Raw genomic sequence first — 21013 nt, forward strand, 5'->3', positions numbered from 1 at the left:
ATAGTCCCTTGGTAAATTTTATGACCTTTGTCAGTGCCCATTTACGTACAGTCCAGACGCATACATTTTTGGACCATTTTGACCAGATTGGCATTGAATATATCTTCTAACATTTTAATTCTAACATAATCTTATAATATTTCCATTTTGAGGATGGTAGGAGGTTGAATTAAAGAAAACATAATAATATTTTTTTTTATTTCTTACAGCAGAGAATCCAAATTATCTAAGCCGGCTAGAATGACAATTTTGACAAAAGTTCGTAAAAAATGCGTGGACAGCTTTCGATGGCCAGAGTTTAAAATGAAGTTTTCGGGTTCCGGGTTAAATGGACTCTGTAAATTGCTTCTGAAACGATATTTCACTTACTTTTCCGTCGGCTCCAACCGTGGCAGAGACTTCGTTGGGCAAACGAGTTATAGTTATGCCTTGTGTGGCACGAGGCACTGTTGGTATCATTGTGTGGGATCCACCACAATATCGACGACACACATGAGAATCTGCGAACAGTAGAAAAATAATAATGAAAACGGTTTATCAATTCGCAGGTGTGTAATAAGTTCCTCTGTCTTCTTTTATTGTAAAGCACACGGTAAATTTCAAACGTAATTTTAACATATATTTTGTAAAAGTCGAGGCACCCGGGTTGAACCCACGAGCCTCAGCTATGTAAACCACTAGGTTACCACGGCTATTTACAAAAATGCATAGACGCTCATCATAATAAGTACTTCATTTTTGTTGCTATCAGGAGAATCAAGCCTAGCCGTAGATTACGTGGGCACTGAATCGATCGTTTATTGTTAGCCCCTACACCGCACAGTGCCATGTTGTACCTCATTCTACTCTAATAATTAGGTAGGTACATGATATACTTGTTAAGCCGGTATATACTAGCCTTGGATTCTCGGATGAGGTATAGGTAGTCCTGAATACATATTCTGTGGTCTCCTCTTCTCCTGGCTGTCCGATATCTTTTGCGTCACCAGCAGAGGGTTTTTTAAGGCTGGCAATAGAGGAACTGTAGGCGTTCCGTTTCCATGCGTGCTGGGACCCGACATGACAGACATTCCGTGTTTCGGAAGAGAAGCTTGCTAGTAGCAGCCGCTCGAGGCTCTCCCACTATCTGTAGTAGTTATCAATTTTGTCTCTAAATTCATTCAAATATTGCCAATACCATCCGAAGAGCAATAAACTGAGTCCAATCGCCCTTTTCATTTAGTTTCGTAAGCAACTCATCTATAATTTTCTGTAAATAATTTATAGTGGTTAATATTAAGTTAGTGGTGATACATATTTCGAATGATCCTTCGTATTTTATTTGTAAGTACCACCGCCAAACAACTTCTTGATTGTTGGAACTTGTCGTACGCAGCACGGATTCTCTTTTCCAAACCCACGTACGGCCTGGAACTGTCGAGCGAAACCAATGCCGTTCAAATGACCCTATGCCTGCTTTGTCGCGGAGTGCATCTGTCACCTCGTCACGGTCGCTCTTTGCTTCGCGAATCAACATCGATTTGTTTCCATAAATCCTAAGAATTATGAAAGTCTCAACTTTCTAATATTCAAGCAAAGTAAATGGTCGTAATAGTCAATTACTTAAAAAAAATACGCTAAATCTAAAGCCATATCATTCTGAAAATCTTTCGACTCTTTCTGCCTAGAAGCTGCGAACTCTAAATCTTCTTTTAGAGCAGTTAAATTCCTGTTTAACTCAGCGATTACTGCAATAAAGAGAAATGGTGTCTGGTTATGTAGTATTCTATAAGCAAAAATCAAGGGAATAATGTAGTAATATTTACGAAATAACCTTCTGGATCGGTGCTTGCATTGGCTAAAGCTTCACTTAAGTTTTCCAGTCCGGTTTCCAAGTCGAATTGCATTTGCGCGAGATGGTCTTGAAAGCTTGTGATCTGATGCGAATGAATTTGATAGGTATATGAATAACATTATAATTTATACTCTTATTTTACTCAAGTTTGAGTGCAATTGATACTGTAGTTTTTTTTAATAAAAATAATACAATTCGTACCTGTGATTGAATAGAGTCGTATCTATAGCGTTCACTTTGTCACTATATTGCGCAACTTCTGCTTCCAATTGCTCAAAACGTTCTCCAAAATTTAAGTAACATTGATAAATGTTGTTCTGGTCAAAAACTAGTAGTTTAGTGGAATAATATAATATAATAATGTTATATAAATAAAGTACCGACGCGAATTACCTATTTCTCTAACAATCTGTTTATTTTTATCAGTGTCAGCTTGGGCAGTAACTGTCAGTTTTTTCATTGAACTTATAACTTCGTCATGTAGCTCAACCATCGCGTGACTGAAAATACAATCGAATATAAGGCTCCAAGTTTGCTATTACCTCCTAAAGTAATAACTAGTTACTCTACAATAACCAACTCCAATTCTTCATAAGTAACACAATCCTTTGGTTCTTCCTCGAGAACGCTTTCTGGTGATTCACGTTTTAGCTCTATGATCTCGATTTCATGTGGTACTTCAACACCATAATCTTTTGCCAAATCTCTGAAATCTTTTAAATTAACACCTGGAGTTTTTAGAGCTAGCGTCGTAAGTAAGGAAATCATAATTCCGAATGCTTTTTCAAATGCCTCAAGCTTGCTGAGATTTGAAGGGCAGCCATTGCATCTGTAAGCGAAGCGCCCCGACGCAAAGATTTCATAATCTCAATATTTTCGGGGAACTCAGGAACGCCTACTGGATTAAAACGCTCTCGAAGCTCATTGACCTGAGCAACCAGTTTTTCAAATTGTTCTTTAGTAACGACAGACAGTTCAGGTGCGCGACCTAAGTGAAACAAAATGTTAATTATGTTATGATGGATGTCCTAGTGGATTAAAATTGCCAAGCGTAATCTTAAACTGTTTTGCAATTTTTCGATACCTTCTGGCCCAACTGCAACAAAATGAAAAATAACGGAATATTATAACTAGGCATATTTATTTTTGCAATATACAATACGAGTACGTAATAGCAGAAACGTCTACTTTTACCTATAAGCAGCCTGTCTTTGCCTGAAAAACAAAACAGAATTTTATTCAGATATATGTAATTTAGAACTGTCTAATAACACGGACAACTTTGATTTTTAATTCCGCGGTAATCTGACGTACATACTAGGGCATTTTGACTTTAAATGGTGCAACATATATTACTAAGAATCGCAAGCACTATTGATTTTGTCGAAAAAAACGTCCCGAATTTTTATACAAAATTTATGTGTCTATTTACCATTGTAAACTATATGAAAAAAAATAACAAAAGTGACAAAAAAATTAGGACACTTTTTTTCTTCATCTAGATCAATAGTGCTCGTGATTCTGAGTAGGTAACCTAACCTAACCTAATTCTGAAAAAAAAAGTTTAATGCGCCATTTAAAGTAAAAATGTCTACTACCGTATTAGACGTTTCAGTGGTAACAGTGGTATTTGTTTCCACAAGACTAGGGTCGTTCTCGCGAGTCGTTCAAATTCAGTAATTTTTTTATTTTTCAAAATATTGTTGATTTTGAGAATTTTATGCTTTGAAATGTTCACATACCCGCGTAAGAGTAATATGATGAGTAAAGGCGTCATTGTGCAGGTTATGAATTTAGGATTTTTTTGAAGGAAAGTAATGAAGGCTCGGATGGAAATGAAATATGACAGGATGGCAATGAGTGCGTTAGGAAGGTAATGAGATTTATTAAAATTAATGAAATATGCCTAGATGGTAATGAGTAATATATGGAAAGTAATGGGATTTCCGTAATAATTTTTAATGATTTAATTGGAATAGAGATATTTATACAATAAAAACTAGCTTATTAAGTGTGAAGTGTTTTTATAAGATAAAACTTGTTTTTAATAGTATTTATCAGTTCTTTATTAAAAATGAAAGTTTATTTCACTAATCTATATATATAAAAGGCAAAAGTGATTGACTGATGTATCAACGCACAGCCCAAACCGCTGGTTCTAGGATTTCAAATTTAGCACGTAGGTTCCTTTTAGGTCTAGGGGTGCACTAAGAAAGGATTTTTCAAAATTCACCCTCTAAGGGGTGAAATGGGGGTCCAAAGTTAGTATGGGGAACAAGATTAGTTAGACTATTTTATTCGAAACTTCACAGGAGTATTCTTAACAACAAATAAGTAAACATGTGTTTCAGGTTTTTTGAGAATTCAACCCCTGAAAGGGGTAATGTGGTGACAAAGTCAATCGAAAAGCAATCGTTGATATTTCAACGTACAGCCCAACCACTGGACCTAGAGACTTGAAATTTTGCACATAGATACCTTATACAATGTAGGCATCCACTAAGGAAGGATTTTTGGAAATTCTAACGGTAACGGGAAAAAACGGGATTTATATATTCGATTCCGAGTGACCCTATCTCAGTAACTGTAATAACTAGACTTCAAATTTGATTCACAAGTAGGTATTACATTAATTGAAACATCGATTTCAGGATTTTTAAAATTCCCAAGGATAAGGAAAAAACGGGATTTACGTATTCAGTTTAACTGAATTCTATGAACTATAATAACTAGACTCTTCAAATTGCATAGAAGTAGGTGATTATAATAGTAAAAAAGTTTTAAGGAATTTGGAAATTCCCACGGGATAAGGAAAAAACGGGATTTATATTCAGTTTAACGGGATCGATTTTTCATTTTACTGGTCCTAGAAAACTGATATTTTGCATATACTTAGTTCCTTGAGGAGTGTAGGGGAACACTACAAAAGGATTTCCCGAAGTTCTGACGGGAACGGGAAAAATGGGATTTTTCGTTTTACTGGTCGCAGAAGGCCGCAATTTGGCATGTAAGTTGCTTGAGAAGTGAAGAAAACCATTAATAAATAATTTCCCGAAATTCCCTCGGGAAAGGGAAAAAAACAGGATCTTTCATTTTAATGGTCCTAGAAAGCTGAAATTCGGCATGGAGGTTGCTTGGGGATTGTAGAAGAGCGTTAAGAGAGGACTTTCCAAAATTCCAACGGGAACGAGAAAATACGGGATATTTCGTTTTACTGATCGCAGAAAACTCAAATTTGGCATTTAGGTTCCTTGGGGAGGTTTTAGGAAAAAACAGGATTTATCGTTAGTATTATTGCAATTTTACATTAAACAGCATTAGTATTATTGTGGAACGATTAAGAGATAATTTGCCGAAATTCTCACGGAAAGGAAAAAATGGGACTTTTCGTTTTACTGGTAGAAAGCTGAAATTCGGCAATGTAGAGGAGCACTGAGAGAGGCCTGTCCAAAATTCACACGAGAACAGGGAAAAACGGGATTTTTCTTTTTACTGGTCGTAGATAGCTGAAACTTGGCAAGTGTGTTCCTTGGGGAGTGTAGGGGAGCATTAACAGAGCATTTCCCGTTTTTTTTTATGGGAACGGAAAAAAACAGGATTTTGCGTTTTACTGGTTGTAGAAAGCTAAAATTTCAAAATTCAAAATTTTATACTGCACGTACGCTGCAAAAAGCTCTTTAACCGTCTTCGAAAAAATGAGGAGGTTATGCATTCCGCTATATATATTTTTTTATGTTAGTTCACCGATTTCTCGCTCAATTGTGGATCGATTTTTTAAATAATTTTTTATTCGAAATAATATCTACTCCTGAGGTAGTCCCATTGTCACCAAATCAGAATCTGATGACGGAATCTCAGGGAAATCGAGGGCAACCCTCAAATTTTGTAGGCACGCATTACGTTTTTTATATAATTATCTCGAGTTATTTAAGTATTTGCGTCTGACAGACATCATCTCATGTTGATGAGCTGATGATGGAAGGTTAAACTCCTTAACGGTTAGGAGTTAGAGGAAGTTTCTTTAAACATCATATGCACGTATAGGTAGACCTTTAGTTGTATTCTTTCTGGTTATTCAGGTGAGCTGATGATGGAAGGTATAACTCCTTAACGGTTAGGAGGACACATTAAGTACCTACGCTAAACCAATCAACTCATTACGTAACAAAATTTATCCATACCTGTAAAACAGTGGACAGTGTGGTTTTCTCTTGAATTCACTTATTCCTATCCTGCGGGAACAATCCTATGCCGCGTAGGTACGAAGTCGCGGGCAAAAGAAGCACGTGGGTTTTCTAGAATTACACCCCTGACCTAAAGATGTGAAACAGGGGTTCAAAGTTTAACGAATTATGATCATCTAGGTTGATTTTAAATTCTAAAATGTGTTACCCCATATTTAACGCGAGCGAAGCCGCGGGCAACAGCTAGTTATTAATAATCTTAAACCATAATTAATATAAAAAATCACAAAAATAGCCGGTATTGTAAGGCCCTACTAACCATTACCTCTATTAGAGGTTCTTTCTTACACGACTAGGTATATAAACAGATCAAAAATGATATCTTATATCTTTTCAATCTCGAATTGGCACTTACAATTATTTCTTCTACAAATTATATTTTTTTTGTTTTGTTTAGAGCTTAATATTTTGTTGCATTTTTCTTGAAACAGTTTCATCAAATTTAATAATAGCTTTTTTTAACTTCTTGAATTTTTTCTTCTGGCATGTGGTAGGACCTTGTGCAAGGTCCGCCCGGATTGCTACCACCATCTTGCTCGCTAATCCTGCCATGAAGCAGCAGTGCTTGCACTTTGTGTTTCGGCGTGGAGAGTAAGACAGCCGGTGAAATTACTGGCACGTGAGGTATCCCATCTTAGGCCTCTAGGTTGACAACGCGTCTGCAATACCCCTGGTGTTGCAGATATTTATGGGCGGTGGTAATCTCTTACCATCAGGAGACCCATTTGCTCGTTTGCCATCCAGTCGAATAAAAAAAATATGTCTTCATTCGTTAACTTTTTTTCCAGGCTACATATCTTCTATTGTTTTTGTTACGTTCTTTTGTTGTAGCTCTAGTTTTTGGGCTCGCTTTCTTAAAATATCTTTTTCTTTTTGTAATTTTCTTATTTCTTCTTTTAAGTTTTTGATTACTTTCATGGCTTTATAGCGAACTTTTCTGACTGAAGTGGATTCTTTACGTATGCCACGCATTTCTTCTTCTATCCCGCACGCGGGATTTTGTGCTAAACGGTCGACATCTGGCACAAGTGCTGGTACAGTCAAGGGTAAAGATATCGACACGGCCAAAGTTTTAAAAACATCCTTTGCTAGGTATGTATGTGATAGCTGCTTTTGATTCTGTGATAGGATGTTTCAATAAATGGGGCCTTAGAAAGGGTTAGTACTCTGTTTTTTTTTCTCAGGATATACCTTCTTCTTTCCTTTTTTTATATATTCTTGTTTTATCCGGAATCTGTCTTTTGCTAAAATTTCTTCCCTAGTTAGCTTTTATTTATGTTAACCATTATGCTCATCTAAAAAGAAATACTTCATTTTTATAACTATTAAACAACATATCTTTATAATTAAAATAGGTTTTAATTGAAATAGGCTTTACCAGAACTTTAAAAATAAATGTTACTTCGAACAATCACTACCCTCCAAACATGCTCATTACCATCCAGCAGAAAATTGGAGGGTTAGGATGGTAATGCCATGGAGAGGAATGAGATATCGGCCGTTTTTCTCGATTAATAAATTCCAAATGTAGTTTGAAGATTTTATATTTATATCATTAAATAAGTGATCACAAAGCATTTTAATGTGAAATTAAACAAAAAATAAAAATAGTACTTATTGCATAAAACGCTGGAAAGTAATGAAGACCAAACTGTGACAAAGTACTTTTTGTGCACGTAAATCCAGAATTTCTTGCTAGCGGAACGCATGTCCTCCAATGACTAGATGCGGCGGCACACTAAAGCGGTGCGGGGCGGGATCAGTGCACTTACTACCGCCACACAGGGAAGAACTTGGATTTATTTAATGTTTTGGTATCGCGGAAGGAAATGATAGTTTTCGCTGGACAAAATCATAATCTTCATTCTTTCTATTATGAAGTAGTTTTAATATTGTGCAAACTTACAGATTTATTCCTTAATAGTTAGTTAATCAGATCGCTTAAAAAAATTGGAAGGTTTTCTTTTTAAAAGTGCTTAAATACATCGAACAATTTATCAGCACGTAATTTGGAACGGGAGGGAAATGAGATTTGACACTATGTTTTTAACCGCGTAAGTTTAATAATAGGTAAAGGCCTTCAATGCAAAAGACTCCTTTACTATCTTTTTGAGACCGTTCTTTCTGTATACAACGTTTACAAAAAAGAACATTTTTTGTACCGATTCGTCGCCTGGAATGGCGATTTGAACGACTCACGAGAACGACCCACTAATTATGACCTACTACTATGAATACCGACCTTTTATTTAATTAAACTTGTTAGCCGAATTACTTGTACCTATCAAAAAAAAAATTAAAACCGGCCAAGAGCGTTTCGGACACGCCCAAAGTAGGGTTCCGTAGCCATTACGAAAAAATTAAGTAATATTTTTCTAAGGATTTCGTATTATACGGAATCGTATTTTATACGGAATCTTCCAAGTTTAGGTATATTTTATACCTTAGGCTGCTATTTACTCTTAACTACTACTAATAATTCTCAACATTCTCAAGCAAACTTAACCGTTATAGTTTTCCTTGTAAGTTTGATATACTTACTACCATCCTGAATTTTTTCAATTTTTTCCACCCACTGGTTTAGATTAATGAAAATTTGAACTATAAAAGTGCAAAATTTAAAAAAAAACATGGATTTAATAATATTTACTTTATACTTGTTTATTTTGTGTACTTATGTAATTTGCGAAATGCAAATAAACGATTTCTATTTATTATGGCTTGTTTTAGTCCCTTGTTTAACAATCTACTATTCCTTTCAAATATGCGTTTTCACTCAGCGTTTTGCTCTATTTTTACGCTCAATGAAACCACTTGTACGAGGAAACATGTACATTCTCAGCTCTGTTAGTAGATTTGAATTTTTACGTTCCTGTTTTTAAAAAATCACGCTCTTTTCTTTCCGTTTTTTCAATAAAATACCTACGTCAATCAATCAATCATCACAAATGCTGCACTAGCCAAAAGTCCACTTTCAATAGTATCCATGATCGTCAAGGAACTCTGTAAGGAACGATGGTGAAAACACAACTCCACCAGCGAATTGCTGTATGTATTAAATGGACCGGGATATTTTCTGTTTTGAGCGAACATTGGCAAAACAGAAATATGAGATTTCCGCGAAATTATAAATCAGAGCATAAGTAAATTAAGCAACAAACTCAAAGAAGGAGCTGAAGCCATCGGCGATGGTGTTGTTGCTGGTTCTTCGTAAGAGTCAGCTCTCTAAAAAAAATAGCAGAAATTAATTTTTTCGTCATTTATGCATCAATCAATGTTTATACCCGGGATACACGAGGCTAGTTTTTCAAGATAAGATACCAAGCTAGCAATTCTGGCTTCGTGTATACAGAACAAGCTAGAAATAGTACTGCACAGTTGAAGGTATAAAATATATTTATTAGACATAGCGTTAAATAAGTGCATACATGTATCTTATAGTTAATTGCATAAAGGGAAAAAGGGTTTATACTTTCTTAAAAGGCCGGAAACGGACCAATGACTCTCCTTGAGTAGTTGGTACTCATAGGCAGTGGTGTTCATTTCCCATCAGATGACCCGCTTGCTAGTTTGTCTTCCTCTTAAAATAATAAAAAAGGTGTATTGATGTTTTTGACGTATTGGTAACGTAAAATAAAATGCAATGAACTCACCTAAAGCTGCAATAATTAAAGAAATAAAATAAATTATACCTAATAATAATAAAAAATAAATGTCTGCTTATCCATCTTCTTTGTAAGCTTGTTTTTGTTGTAATGAAATAAAAAAAAAAAAAAATACAGATCATTTAAGAATCAAGAACCTGCTCGATGGTCCGGAGCTCGCGTTCCCTCTGTTCTTCAATATCCTTAAGAAATTTAAAATTTTCTTTTAGAATCAGTACTCTGTGCAACATTTTCACTACTTATCATCTCTAAAAATAAAGATACTTCTCCACACTAGACTTACTATGGGGGGAGCTTCACAAATAACTGCTCCCTCCGGTATACACGCTCTTGGGTCGTCTTTGGACCGTTTTGATGTCCTCCTTTTCTTGCCACTAGTATGTATTTTTACTTCAGAAACTGTTACTTTTGGGGCGCTACCGGTCTCTCTGTCCCACATACTTACAGCCACATGACGCTGTAGTATCCGCAATTGATTACCAAGTATTAATAGAACTGCCTTCAGCATTCGAAAATTTACGGTGTTTTGCTGAAATATTATAAAATCTACAGAAGATCACGCTTCACGAAGCTAACGTTTGATGAATAAAGATTGTTAAGCTAAAATAGGAGTCGGCTGGACACGTCTGTCGCATACATCCACAGTGGTGGCCTGGCACAAGCACTTGGTGCTGCAAGCGACGATGGCATAGACCAAGAAGGAGATGGGGGGAAGATTATGATGCACAGGAGATGACTGGTTTGACATTGCGTCAAACGTGGTGTCTTGGAGTTCAGATAGTAGGCTTTTACGCATAAGTGGGGCACTATAATATGCTAATAAAGAAAAGTAATTAAGCAAGATCAGGAACAGAGCATGTCTTTAAGCTTGTAAGCTCAATGCAAATTAAGATTACTTATTATTAGATTAATTACTTACGGTTTCGTCCCCGAAAGCAGAATTTATAACGTCTTGAACACTCATAATGTCAGACATGATGAAAATATTTTAAATATTGGTAAGTATATACAACAAAGATTAATAAAAGTAAATGGTATACGCATGTGAATTCTTAAAATCTAGATGGTCAAGCTACTGTTAAAACTTATGAACTATTATAAAAGCAATTGCAACGAATAATCCACAATTATAACTACTGTGTAGTGGGAAGTTGAAACTGTCAATATGATGTAACTGCTTGTCAAAAGATATTTTGGGTGTTTCGCCAGTACTAGTAAGAATACTATTGACGTATCACCACGTATCCCAGATGCCACAAATAAGGCGTGTATGTTTTAAACTTGATAGACTCTAAAATACAGAAAGTAAAATATTTTGCAATATATCGCAAAATACAGCCATTGCTGTAATTGCGAAATCATTGACTCAGTCATTATACGAGAAAGAGATCAAGACAATGCTAAGTTAATTTTTAAAATCATCTGACTAATGTTGCATAGATAGCCTATTTTATAGTCTCGTAGGTAGGTACCTACGTGGTACAGTCACCAACAAAGATATGAATACAGCCAAAGTGCAAAAAATATGTATACATGACCTTAATGTTAAGGCAACAAAGTCCTGTACACATAATTTTAGCACTTCAAACGGAAGTATATTTTTGAAGCTGACTGTACCTACCTAAGTGCCTCGTTATAAATGTGAAATAGTCATGAATTCATGAATTCTCGGTCCTTGAGACCGTTAGATACTAAATTTAACCAAGTACTTTGTAAATAAAGAATAATTAAACGCCTTATTAATTATTCCAAAACTATAATTATATAACTAAAAATATCACTATATTCAAAATAAAATTAATCAGCGAACAAATATGTTCAATAAATGTAGTAAGTCATATTCATTTCATTATTCCTCTCCCACGTGCTGCAGTTTCATCATTGGACAAAGTCTCGATGGGACCAGACACCAGTACATTGAAGCGGATGGAGTCTGTAACATAACATGTAAATTTAAACAACGCTGCGTGAAAAATATATTGCTACATATAAAATTTAACGAATAATTTGTTGCTCTTGCCTGGTGGTGAAGCTATTATATGTGGAACGTTGCATGGCATACAAGGCTTTTTGTGTTCATCCGTCAAATGTACCTAAAAAAATAAAAAAAAATATACTCCTCGCCGAATCCTATCAATTTTTCTGGACAATAGCAGTTCGGCACACAGGATATATTTAAGTGAACAAGCGTACGTGTAAAAATAATTAAAAAAAAATATAAACCCGGCTACGATTGCAAATCCCCTCTAATCTTAGACCATAATTCTATTGCTGCATCTAAAGTAGCTATCGAAATTAAGTAAATGTGAAACGGAAAATCTTGAGTCTTCTTTATTGCAGCAGTGTAGGTATTTAAAAACATAATAAAACTTGAAATATTAGTGCAAATATCAATGCGATAATTTCTATGTTGAGGTAAGTGGAAAATAGAAGGAGACATAATAATTATATTGTTCGGCTTACTTTTGCGTCAGTTCCAACTTTAGAGCCATGATTTGGATTTAACTCGCTTATTTGCATTTTGAACGCCGATTCACGCTCAGTGGGTGCAGTAGTGCCACAATAGTGATGGCAAATTAGTGATCTACAAATTTAACATGAACGCAATAAGATCCGTCTTCAGAAGAAAACGCTAGGAATAAGTTTTAATAATTGTATTAACAATTGTTAAGAATATACCTAGGATCAATAGGATGTGTTACGGGATAGCCAGGGTAACACTTTCTGTATTTTTTAGTCAGATCTTCTTTCGCTGGTGCCGTTTCAGCACCTATTACTGGAGGCCTAGTTTCTGAAAGATCTTCGTCCGTTTCAGCGTTGAACTGAGTTCCACAAGACAAACAATTGTCGCTGCGTTCAACTTTCCTTTTTGTCGTAATTGGGTCAATATCTCCCACCAAAGCCAACATATCGTCTAGATATTTTCTCATAAGCGTTAAATATTTCTGGATTTCTTTATTTAGATATACCAACTGATGTAAATCGGTTTTTTCATTAAGTTCTCGCACGAGGTCGTCTATTGCTTTCTTCATTAAAAAATTGAAATTATTAAAGTATTGATCTCTAGGTGCCTAAATTTTATGTTAAACTTATAATTATTATCTATTAGCTGTTACACTCGACTACGTGTGCAAAGACGCAAATTAAGTTGCGAGAAACCTATTAAATAATATTTATAAAAGTTTAAATAAACATTCTCGCAGAAAACTAAAAGCAGTCTACCTATTCTATGAAATTTTGATTTTTGATATTATATCTATGAGGTTTTACCTGCCAAGTGATTTCTTTATTATTAAATTTATCGTATGCGTGTCCGATACGTTTTTCAAAATCTCCTCGTACGGCTTGGTATTGCTCCATAGTCACCAAGCCATTGAGGGCTGCAATGCCCGCTTTGTCGCTGAGAGCGTCTGTAACTTCGTCTCGAGTAGATTTTTTCTGTTGCAGCTCATTTATCTTTTGTTTTAACTCCTGGTATACAAATTATATATAAACAACATTTGATTCGTAGTCATAAACATTTAAGAGTTTTTATTGATTCGTGATTAGGTACTTACGAGACATATTTTCTATGGGATGTAGTGTAGATCGTGTTTACCTTAAGCTCCCGATATTTCGACATTTTTACAGCAAGATGGTTTTAAACTGCCAAATGTCTGATTTCTTGCACTTTTTTTTACGTAAATCTTGTCCTGGATACGTTTTGAGTGCCCAAAATGATACAGTGAATGTATGTTTATGACAAATGATATAAGCGACGGGTTAAACAAAATATAAGAAACCGGGGTCCATGAAGATCTTTATACAATTTGTAACATCAGTCAGATTATAATACCATGGTTGTAATTAAATGAATAAAAAAGTAAAACTAAATGAAATACACTATATTGCGCTCCAAAACACGCATTGCTGATGTGGGTGCCAAGACTGCCAGGCTGAAATGGGACTGGGCAGGCCACGTCAGCTGTATGGAACCCAATAGGTGGGCTAAAATAGCCACAGACTGGATACCACAAAACGGACTTCGGCGGCGTGGCAGACCCAAGCGTCGATGGCGGGACGATCTGGACGCCTTTCTTCGCAGCTGGTCAGAGATCGCCCAAGAACGGGTAGAGTGGAGGACACGGGGGGAGGCCTTTGCCCAGCAGTGGGACACCTCTACAGGCTTCTAAATAATAATAATAATAATAATGAATGAAATAAAAAAGGTAAAGGAGATCACGGTCTACATTACATAGAAAATATGTCAATATTAAAAATTTACTAAGCACATCATCATCAATAATCCTTCATTAAGCTCTAATATTTTATCATTTATCATGATTAGTTACATCTAAATTGGCAGAATATTCCATTTGAAGTGTTCTCAACTCCTGTTGCCTCTCTAGAGTACGTTCTATGTCAAATTGAAAATTCGTGAAATATCCGTTTAACTCTGCAATGGCTGTAAAAAATTAAGAATAGTTAAACGTCATTAAATAAAAAAAATTACAAAATAACATCTGGTAGCATGGTGAACGATTGTGTTTTTCTGAACATGAGCTCTGGTTGAGTTCGAAACGCGTCAGTGTAGAGTGGTGGTGGTGACAGATTGGTTTGTGTAATTTGGGTGTGTTCTTACAGTCTGGAGGTGAAGGAATTGCTTGAACACACATTTCTTGCATAAAAGTAGCTATCATAAGGTCGCGGGTGAGCAAAGTAGGTAATTGTTTCAGCAGGGCTACTACGAAACTCGAAACTCGAAGTTTGTATCGTACCGTCCCTCTCGCTCTCGTATTAAATAGTATAAGTGTCAGAGGGACCGCACGACACGAACTTCGAGTTTCGTAGTAGCCCTGCAGTTTTTTGATATGGACCTCCGTAAAAGTAACGCCTGATTCAATAAATCATGTACAAAGTAAGTTAGTACAGCGATCAGGAAGAAAGTATTTTTAAATCTAATACCTTTAAACGAGCAATTCTTATATATATGTTGTATATATATATTTTGGGGATCTCAGAAACGGCTCCAACGATTTCGATGAAATTTGGTATGTGGGGGTTTTCGGGGATGACAAATCGATCTAGCTTGGTTTTATCTCTGAGAAAAAGCTTATTATCGAGTTTTAGCCCGAGCAAAGCTCGATCGCCCAGGTACTGGATATTTTATAAGTAGTAGCTACATATTCCCATTAAGTAGGTACCGGCTGCATCTTCCGTTGGAGCTGCAAGTACTTCAGCCATAGTATCCAGCCCAGATTCTAAGTTGTGCTGCATTTGCATTAACTCATCTTGATAACTAGTCATCTATACAGAAAAAATACTCTGTTATTAATTTCTCAGCGATTTTGGAGATAGGGATCTCTAAAAATAATAATTACCTGTGTTGTTAGTCTACCATCTAAATCAGTAATTTTCTCTGTGTATTCATCAACAGATGTGTCTAATTTAGTGAAAGCATCACCAACTTTCATAGCTTGATCAAGTCTTGCGTCTGTTATAAATAAATTATTAGAATTTTTGTAGAAGTAATTTTACAAGTTATTATACCTATTGATATGCTAAAGCTTATTTACCAACTTTCTGAGTTCTTTTCATTGCACCATCAGCAGCATTATACTGAGTCTTTGATGCTCCTGTTATGATTTTCATCACAACATCGTATATCTCTTCTAAACCTTCACTATAAAAAGAGAAAAATAATATTTTTTATTTATTTGGGTGTAGCGTCTATTTTAAATAAGACCAGAGCAGCAGGATATAAAATCTGTGATCCAAATATCTACGAAAATACACATTCCTCGACTACCACCACGTCGACACCAGGCACTATTACTAAAAAACATTAAGGGGCTGTTTCACCATCCATTGATTAGAGTTATTGATTAGTATTAGCAACGTGACGCCGTCTATATTTGTTTTGTGCGAATAGACGGAGACGGCATCACATTTAACCGTCAGTTAACAGTTTAACACTAATCAATGGCTGGTGAAACAGCCCCTAAGTATAATATTTGTAGTACTAATGTGAACTAGCAGGTGGGATGAAGTGAAGAAATCGTATGTACAATCGAGGTCAAAGACTTTACAGTACACTTTAGTACCTTGTCACTGTATGCCTTCTTCTTCTTCTCTTTTAAAATATGGCTTTTCTGTCCTAATTAATAGGACAATTTCGCCAGTGTCAAGGTAAACTCTCTTTCAGAGGGACGTTGTACGGTAATTGTAGTTTTTGCAACTTGATAGTAAAATTCCAGAAACCACGTGGAGACCACTTGCGCATTAAAAAATGTTAGACACGAGAGCAATACCTATAGAATTTTGGGATCACTGTTCACTGTTAAGGTTAATCGCCGCATAAAACACTATCAAAATTATACTTCAACTAGCCAAAGAAACAGAAATGGCAAAATTAGATATTGTCTACATCCGCCATCTTCGAATGCTACAAATCGAATCCACTGTATGCCTTCGGACAAATTTATTATTACTTATTATACATAAGTTTAAATATGAAGTGACAGCGACAAGGTAGTAAAGTGTAAACATATCTTTGACTTCGACTGTATATGTACAAGCATATAATGACATTTTACAAAGGGGCGAAATAAAATGGAATTAAATGATTTCAAAAAAACTATCCTTAAACAACCGACTTATTACAAAAAACTGGCCAAGAGCGTGTCGGACAAGCCCAAAATAGGGTTCCGTAGCCATTACAAAAAAAATAAGTAATATTTTTCTAAGGATTTCGTATTTTATACGGAATCTTTCAAGTTTAGGTATATTTCATACCTTAGGCTGCTATTTACTCTTAAACTACTAATAATTCTCAAGCAAACTTAACCGTTACAGTTTTCCTTGAAAGTTTGATATTCTTACTACCATCCTGAATTTTTTCAAATTCTTTCACCCACCGGTTTAGATTTTAGAGGGGGGGGGGACGCTCGATTTTAATGAAAATTTGCAATTTTAAGTTGAATATTTCGCAAACAAATCACTGAATCGAAAAATCATCGTAGCAAACCTTTAATAGAGACGATACGATACCCCACACTATAGGGTTGGATGAGAAAAAAAAATCACCCCCACTTTACGTCTATGGGAGTTACCCTAAAAATTTTTTTTTTAAATTTTTAATTTTACCATTTTGTCGGCATAGTTTACATACATATCCGTGCAAAATTACAGCTTTCTAGCATTGAAAGTCCCTGAGCAAAGCCGCGGACGGACGGACAGACAGACAGACATGGCGAAACTATAAGGGTTCCGTTTTTGCCATTTTGGCTCCGGAACCCTAAAAAGTTAATGATTCCAAAAAAAAAACGCAACCCAAATTAATAAAAAAGTAAAACCGACTACAAAAAACTTGAAAATAAATTTCTACTAGCTTGAAGTCGGTGCCTCAGCACTAGCCAGCAGCAACAGGAGTGATTGAAGCCCAATATATAGTAGTACGAAGGTGCATGAGTTAGACGACTATAGTTCCACTCCTGCTGGCTCGTGTACTGTATTTTATTGTTTATCAGTACCTAGTACCTACCCGTAGCATATCTTAGTTTGTGACTAGGTCGTTTGGTGTAAATTATTATTGTACTTATCATGATATTTACGTAGGTACTTTATGTTCTTTAGCAGTGGGAAAAGAGCGTGTTATTTATTATGCTGTCATAAGTGCTCTGTGAATGAATACGATAAATTGGTTAAAAAATATTTTACCTAGCAAAGGTTTGCTGTAAATTTATGCTAGAGCTACATTATTAATATATATAATATTTACTTAATGGTACCTATTGTTGACAATAGGGGCAAAACGTAATAATCAAGAATATTCATACTTCATTTCAATGTGAGTGACGCCTTTGATTGAAGGATCAAGCAAAGCAAATTTTGCATCTGGTGCGTCCATTTCCAAAGATTCTTCATCTGATTCCTGTTTGGGACCAGTAATTGGCCCTTCTGCAGTTGCCGCTTCTTGATCATCTTCATCACTTCCTGCTGCCCCAGTCCTTGATGATGAAGTTTTTAAAGGTCTAAGAAATATATCATCATATGCTGCATCCATATCGATTCCCGGTGTTTTCTCAGCAAGGTCTGTCACTATTGGCATTATTGCTGCTAGTTTTCTTTCAGCAGCCTCAAGTCGCGATGACATATTAACAGCAGCGATAGGGTGGCTTAGTGACGTCTCTTTATGTAAGGCACCTCTAAGTGCTTCGGTATCAAGAGTGTCTTCAAGGCCAAATTTTGCTTGAAGTTCACGAATTTGAGATACCATGTTCCTAAATTGGTCTAGTGTAGCCACAGTACCTCTTCCACCGTCTGAGTAATAAAAAAAATTGTAAGTTTCGGTTGATTAATCCTTTCTTTGAATATTGATATACCATAAACTTTAACTTACCTGTTGATGATGTCCTTGAAACTGCGAATAAGAATTTATTAGTATTTACTTCAAATGAAAATAAAAATAAAAATAATTTCATATTATCTTACCCACAAGTAGTTTTTCTTGCAATACGTCTGAAAATGTATATTTTGAAGTTACTTTATGGTTTTTACGTGAATTACAGTAACAAGAAGTTTTTGTATAACTAACCCATATCATCATCATCCCCTTTTTTTCCTCCTTTGCGATCACCACTTTTCTAGGAGAAAGACACAATAATATCACATCAACTCGATACAGAATGGTATCTTCTAATTAAATAAAATTGATATTAACTATCAAATTCATTACAGACTTACTCCTTGACTTTTCCCCGTAGCTGCTTTTAATGTAGTGGCATCATCTGCCGCCGATGGGTCAGTAGTCTTTCCTTTCGAAGATTTTGTAGCAGATTTATCAGAAGATTGTTTAACTCCTCCTTCTTCACCTGCTTCATCACCTTTAGTTTGACCGCCTGGTTTTTTTTTGCTGTCTGCAGTCCCTTGCCCACCTTTAGCTCCTTGATTTTCTTGTAATCCTTGGTCTTGAGGAGTACCTTGACGTCCTTTTGGGCTTCCTTTACTTCCTGTAGTATCTGGGCTTCCTTTATCTTCCTTACGTCCTGAAATTCCTTGTGCTCCTTGACCCCCTTTACTTCCCTTTTCACCAGGACCTCCTTTACTTCCTTGCCCTCCTTTGCTTCCTTTTTCTCCAAGACCTCTTTTTTCACCTTGATCACCTGGACCTCCTTTAGTTCCTTTATTTTCTGGACTTCCACCACCTTTTTTACCATCACGACCCTCTGGACTTGAGTCTTTTGGCACTTTACTGTGAACTTTGATCTCCGTAACCTTGATTTCTCCTTGAAGCATATAAAGTCTTCTCGCACGCTCGAGGGAGACATGTCTTTGCAAAATTCGTAGTTGCCTCGCTAGGATGTATAAGACGTTTTGTATCATCTTAAAGTTGACAGTGTTCGTCTGGAAATAGCAGGCATCAAAAAGCAAATATCTTTTTAAATCAATTGGTACAGTACAATCAATCGACACGCCCAAAATTATATTATAACACTTTGTATACACAGTAATAGTAAAGTTGAACATAATTTTCTAACTTTGGCCGTATCAATCTCTACAGTCGATTATACAACACATAAACAGTGGAATACGGTTGAAAATGAACTACAATTTACCATACTAAATTGTTGCCATGTTCAAGCATTTTACGTCAAAAGTTTGACAGTTATGAAGAAAGTGGCACCCGTTCAATTTCTTCTTATTTATGTTGAATTCTAAATTCGACCAAATAAAATTGCAGTCTAAGGTCTAAGGCTACGGTGCAAAAAACCGTGCCGTTTGAGCGCACCGTCTCTTTCTCGAGCAATACTTTTAAGAGGGACGGCGCCCTAAAACCACGCTAAAACCGCTCAGGTAACTGCATTGTACGTACGTAGCTTACGAGCAAACTTTATGAGCAAAGTAAATGGTAAAGGTCTTGAAAAGTCATTCATTACAGTCTTTCGATTTACAAGCCAATTACTTACATCTTCTTCGTAGAAAGAAGAATCAATCATGTCCCTAACGGTTGTAATATTTATTTCAGCCATTATATTTATATAAATATGTAAAATGTATGACGACTATCTAAAATTATAATCACAAAACTCTATTCAAAATTATTGTCTAAATTGTCTAAAGGTTTCTGCAGTGTGACATTGTTATGACATAAATGTCCCCATGTAAGTAAAGAGAAAACAGAAAAAAAGAGAACAACTGAAACTCCATGAAAATAGGTCCAATGTCAACGGTTAAAAGATTGCGTGGTATGAATGGCAAGATTTTTGCTCCAATATAAAGGCATTCTATGTCACAGGAGTCGTACATTGAGCGCCAGCTTGGCAGAGATTATTAGCCTAGGCTCTACTTTCGTGTGCAATATATTTATTTTCTAGCATTTAGCTTCAATCGCAGTCTTAATGGCTGTTAATGGTTTGGAATAGTCTGGTATTGTGGGTGTGGTAGTGCTCACTTACCGTCAGGCGCATCAGGTAACACACTTGTTCGTCATCCGCCAAGCCAGCGTTAGTAGATTTGAAAATGTATGGAACCATCAACCCTTACACTGACCTTGTCTGGGCATTTTTATCTACCGTTGTACCCTGAGTTTATCTCTCCGATTTCAACAAAATTTGAGAGGTAGACTCAGTCCATGATTCAGAGCTGTAAAAACAGGGTCTCCAGATGTGTCGCAAAATAAAATTGTTTTGTTACAAATTTTTCTTAATAATTTTCGTAACCAAACGGACACATCCATACAATATTTTGGGAACACATCTGGAAACTCTTTTTTTTACAGCTCGGAATCATGGACTAAGACTACATCCCAAATTTTGTTGAAATCGGAGAGATAAACTCAGGGTACAACGGTAGATAGAAATGCCACTTTCCGTTCCTGTCTATCTTGTGACTTATTTATAAACAAGGAACAAATTTGAGCAGGTGGATCATCCCGTGATCCGTCCTGATCCCTATATGCCACTGAGCTGCAATTTTCTAACTTTTGTATTCCAGAGGTGTGAGCAGGGCAGCCAACAAAATTACTAGCAATGTATCACTTATCTGAACAGCCTATTTAACCTAGATTGGTAAAGCATCTGGAATCCACATCATACATTAGGTTTTTATGGGCGGTGGTGATTATTTACCACCAGGTACTTGCATATTTGCACCGTAAACAGTGTATTGAAGAATAACATACTCTACTTTCTTCTATTTTCATAACGAGTACCTATACAAAATTGTGAATATCATTTCTAGCAGATAAGTGATGTATTTATGTCAAAATCAGGTAAAAATAAACGATTAAA

At 35.9% G+C, this 21013-nt stretch overlaps 2 protein-coding genes across 2 annotated transcripts in view; both read right to left on the reverse strand.

Annotated features, from left to right (window-relative positions):
• LOC141433700 (uncharacterized) overlaps positions 1 to 10884 on the reverse strand; it is a 22097-nt gene extending 11213 nt beyond the window's left edge. The window contains 13 exon segments of the mRNA XM_074095798.1: positions 370 to 500; positions 1405 to 1535; positions 1616 to 1765; positions 2136 to 2151; positions 2228 to 2334; positions 2415 to 2634; positions 2637 to 2822; positions 2919 to 2930; positions 3029 to 3049; positions 9240 to 9303; positions 9881 to 9925; positions 10027 to 10272; positions 10663 to 10884. Coding sequence (XP_073951899.1) covers positions 370 to 500; positions 1405 to 1535; positions 1616 to 1765; positions 2136 to 2151; positions 2228 to 2334; positions 2415 to 2634; positions 2637 to 2822; positions 2919 to 2930; positions 3029 to 3049; positions 9240 to 9303; positions 9881 to 9925; positions 10027 to 10272; positions 10663 to 10719 — 1386 coding nt within the window. The 5' untranslated portion in view covers positions 10720 to 10884.
• A 619-nt stretch (positions 10885 to 11503) lies between these two features.
• Positions 11504 to 19885, reverse strand: LOC141433396 (uncharacterized). The gene is made up of 15 exons (XM_074095416.1): positions 19691 to 19885; positions 18468 to 19127; positions 18319 to 18367; positions 18216 to 18242; positions 18124 to 18144; positions 17561 to 18044; positions 15299 to 15405; positions 15104 to 15216; positions 14927 to 15029; positions 14075 to 14187; positions 13014 to 13214; positions 12423 to 12769; positions 12207 to 12327; positions 11764 to 11836; positions 11504 to 11676 (listed from the first exon to the last, which is right to left on the reverse strand). Exons 1-15 carry the CDS (start codon positions 19751 to 19753, stop codon positions 11585 to 11587), a joined length of 2574 nt encoding a protein of 857 aa, XP_073951517.1. The 5' UTR covers positions 19754 to 19885; the 3' UTR covers positions 11504 to 11584.
• Between the last annotated feature and the right edge of the window lie 1128 nt (positions 19886 to 21013).

Source organism: Choristoneura fumiferana, chromosome 12 (assembly GCF_025370935.1).
Source record: "Choristoneura fumiferana chromosome 12, NRCan_CFum_1, whole genome shotgun sequence".
Classification (NCBI taxonomy): Eukaryota; Metazoa; Arthropoda; class Insecta; order Lepidoptera; family Tortricidae; genus Choristoneura; species Choristoneura fumiferana.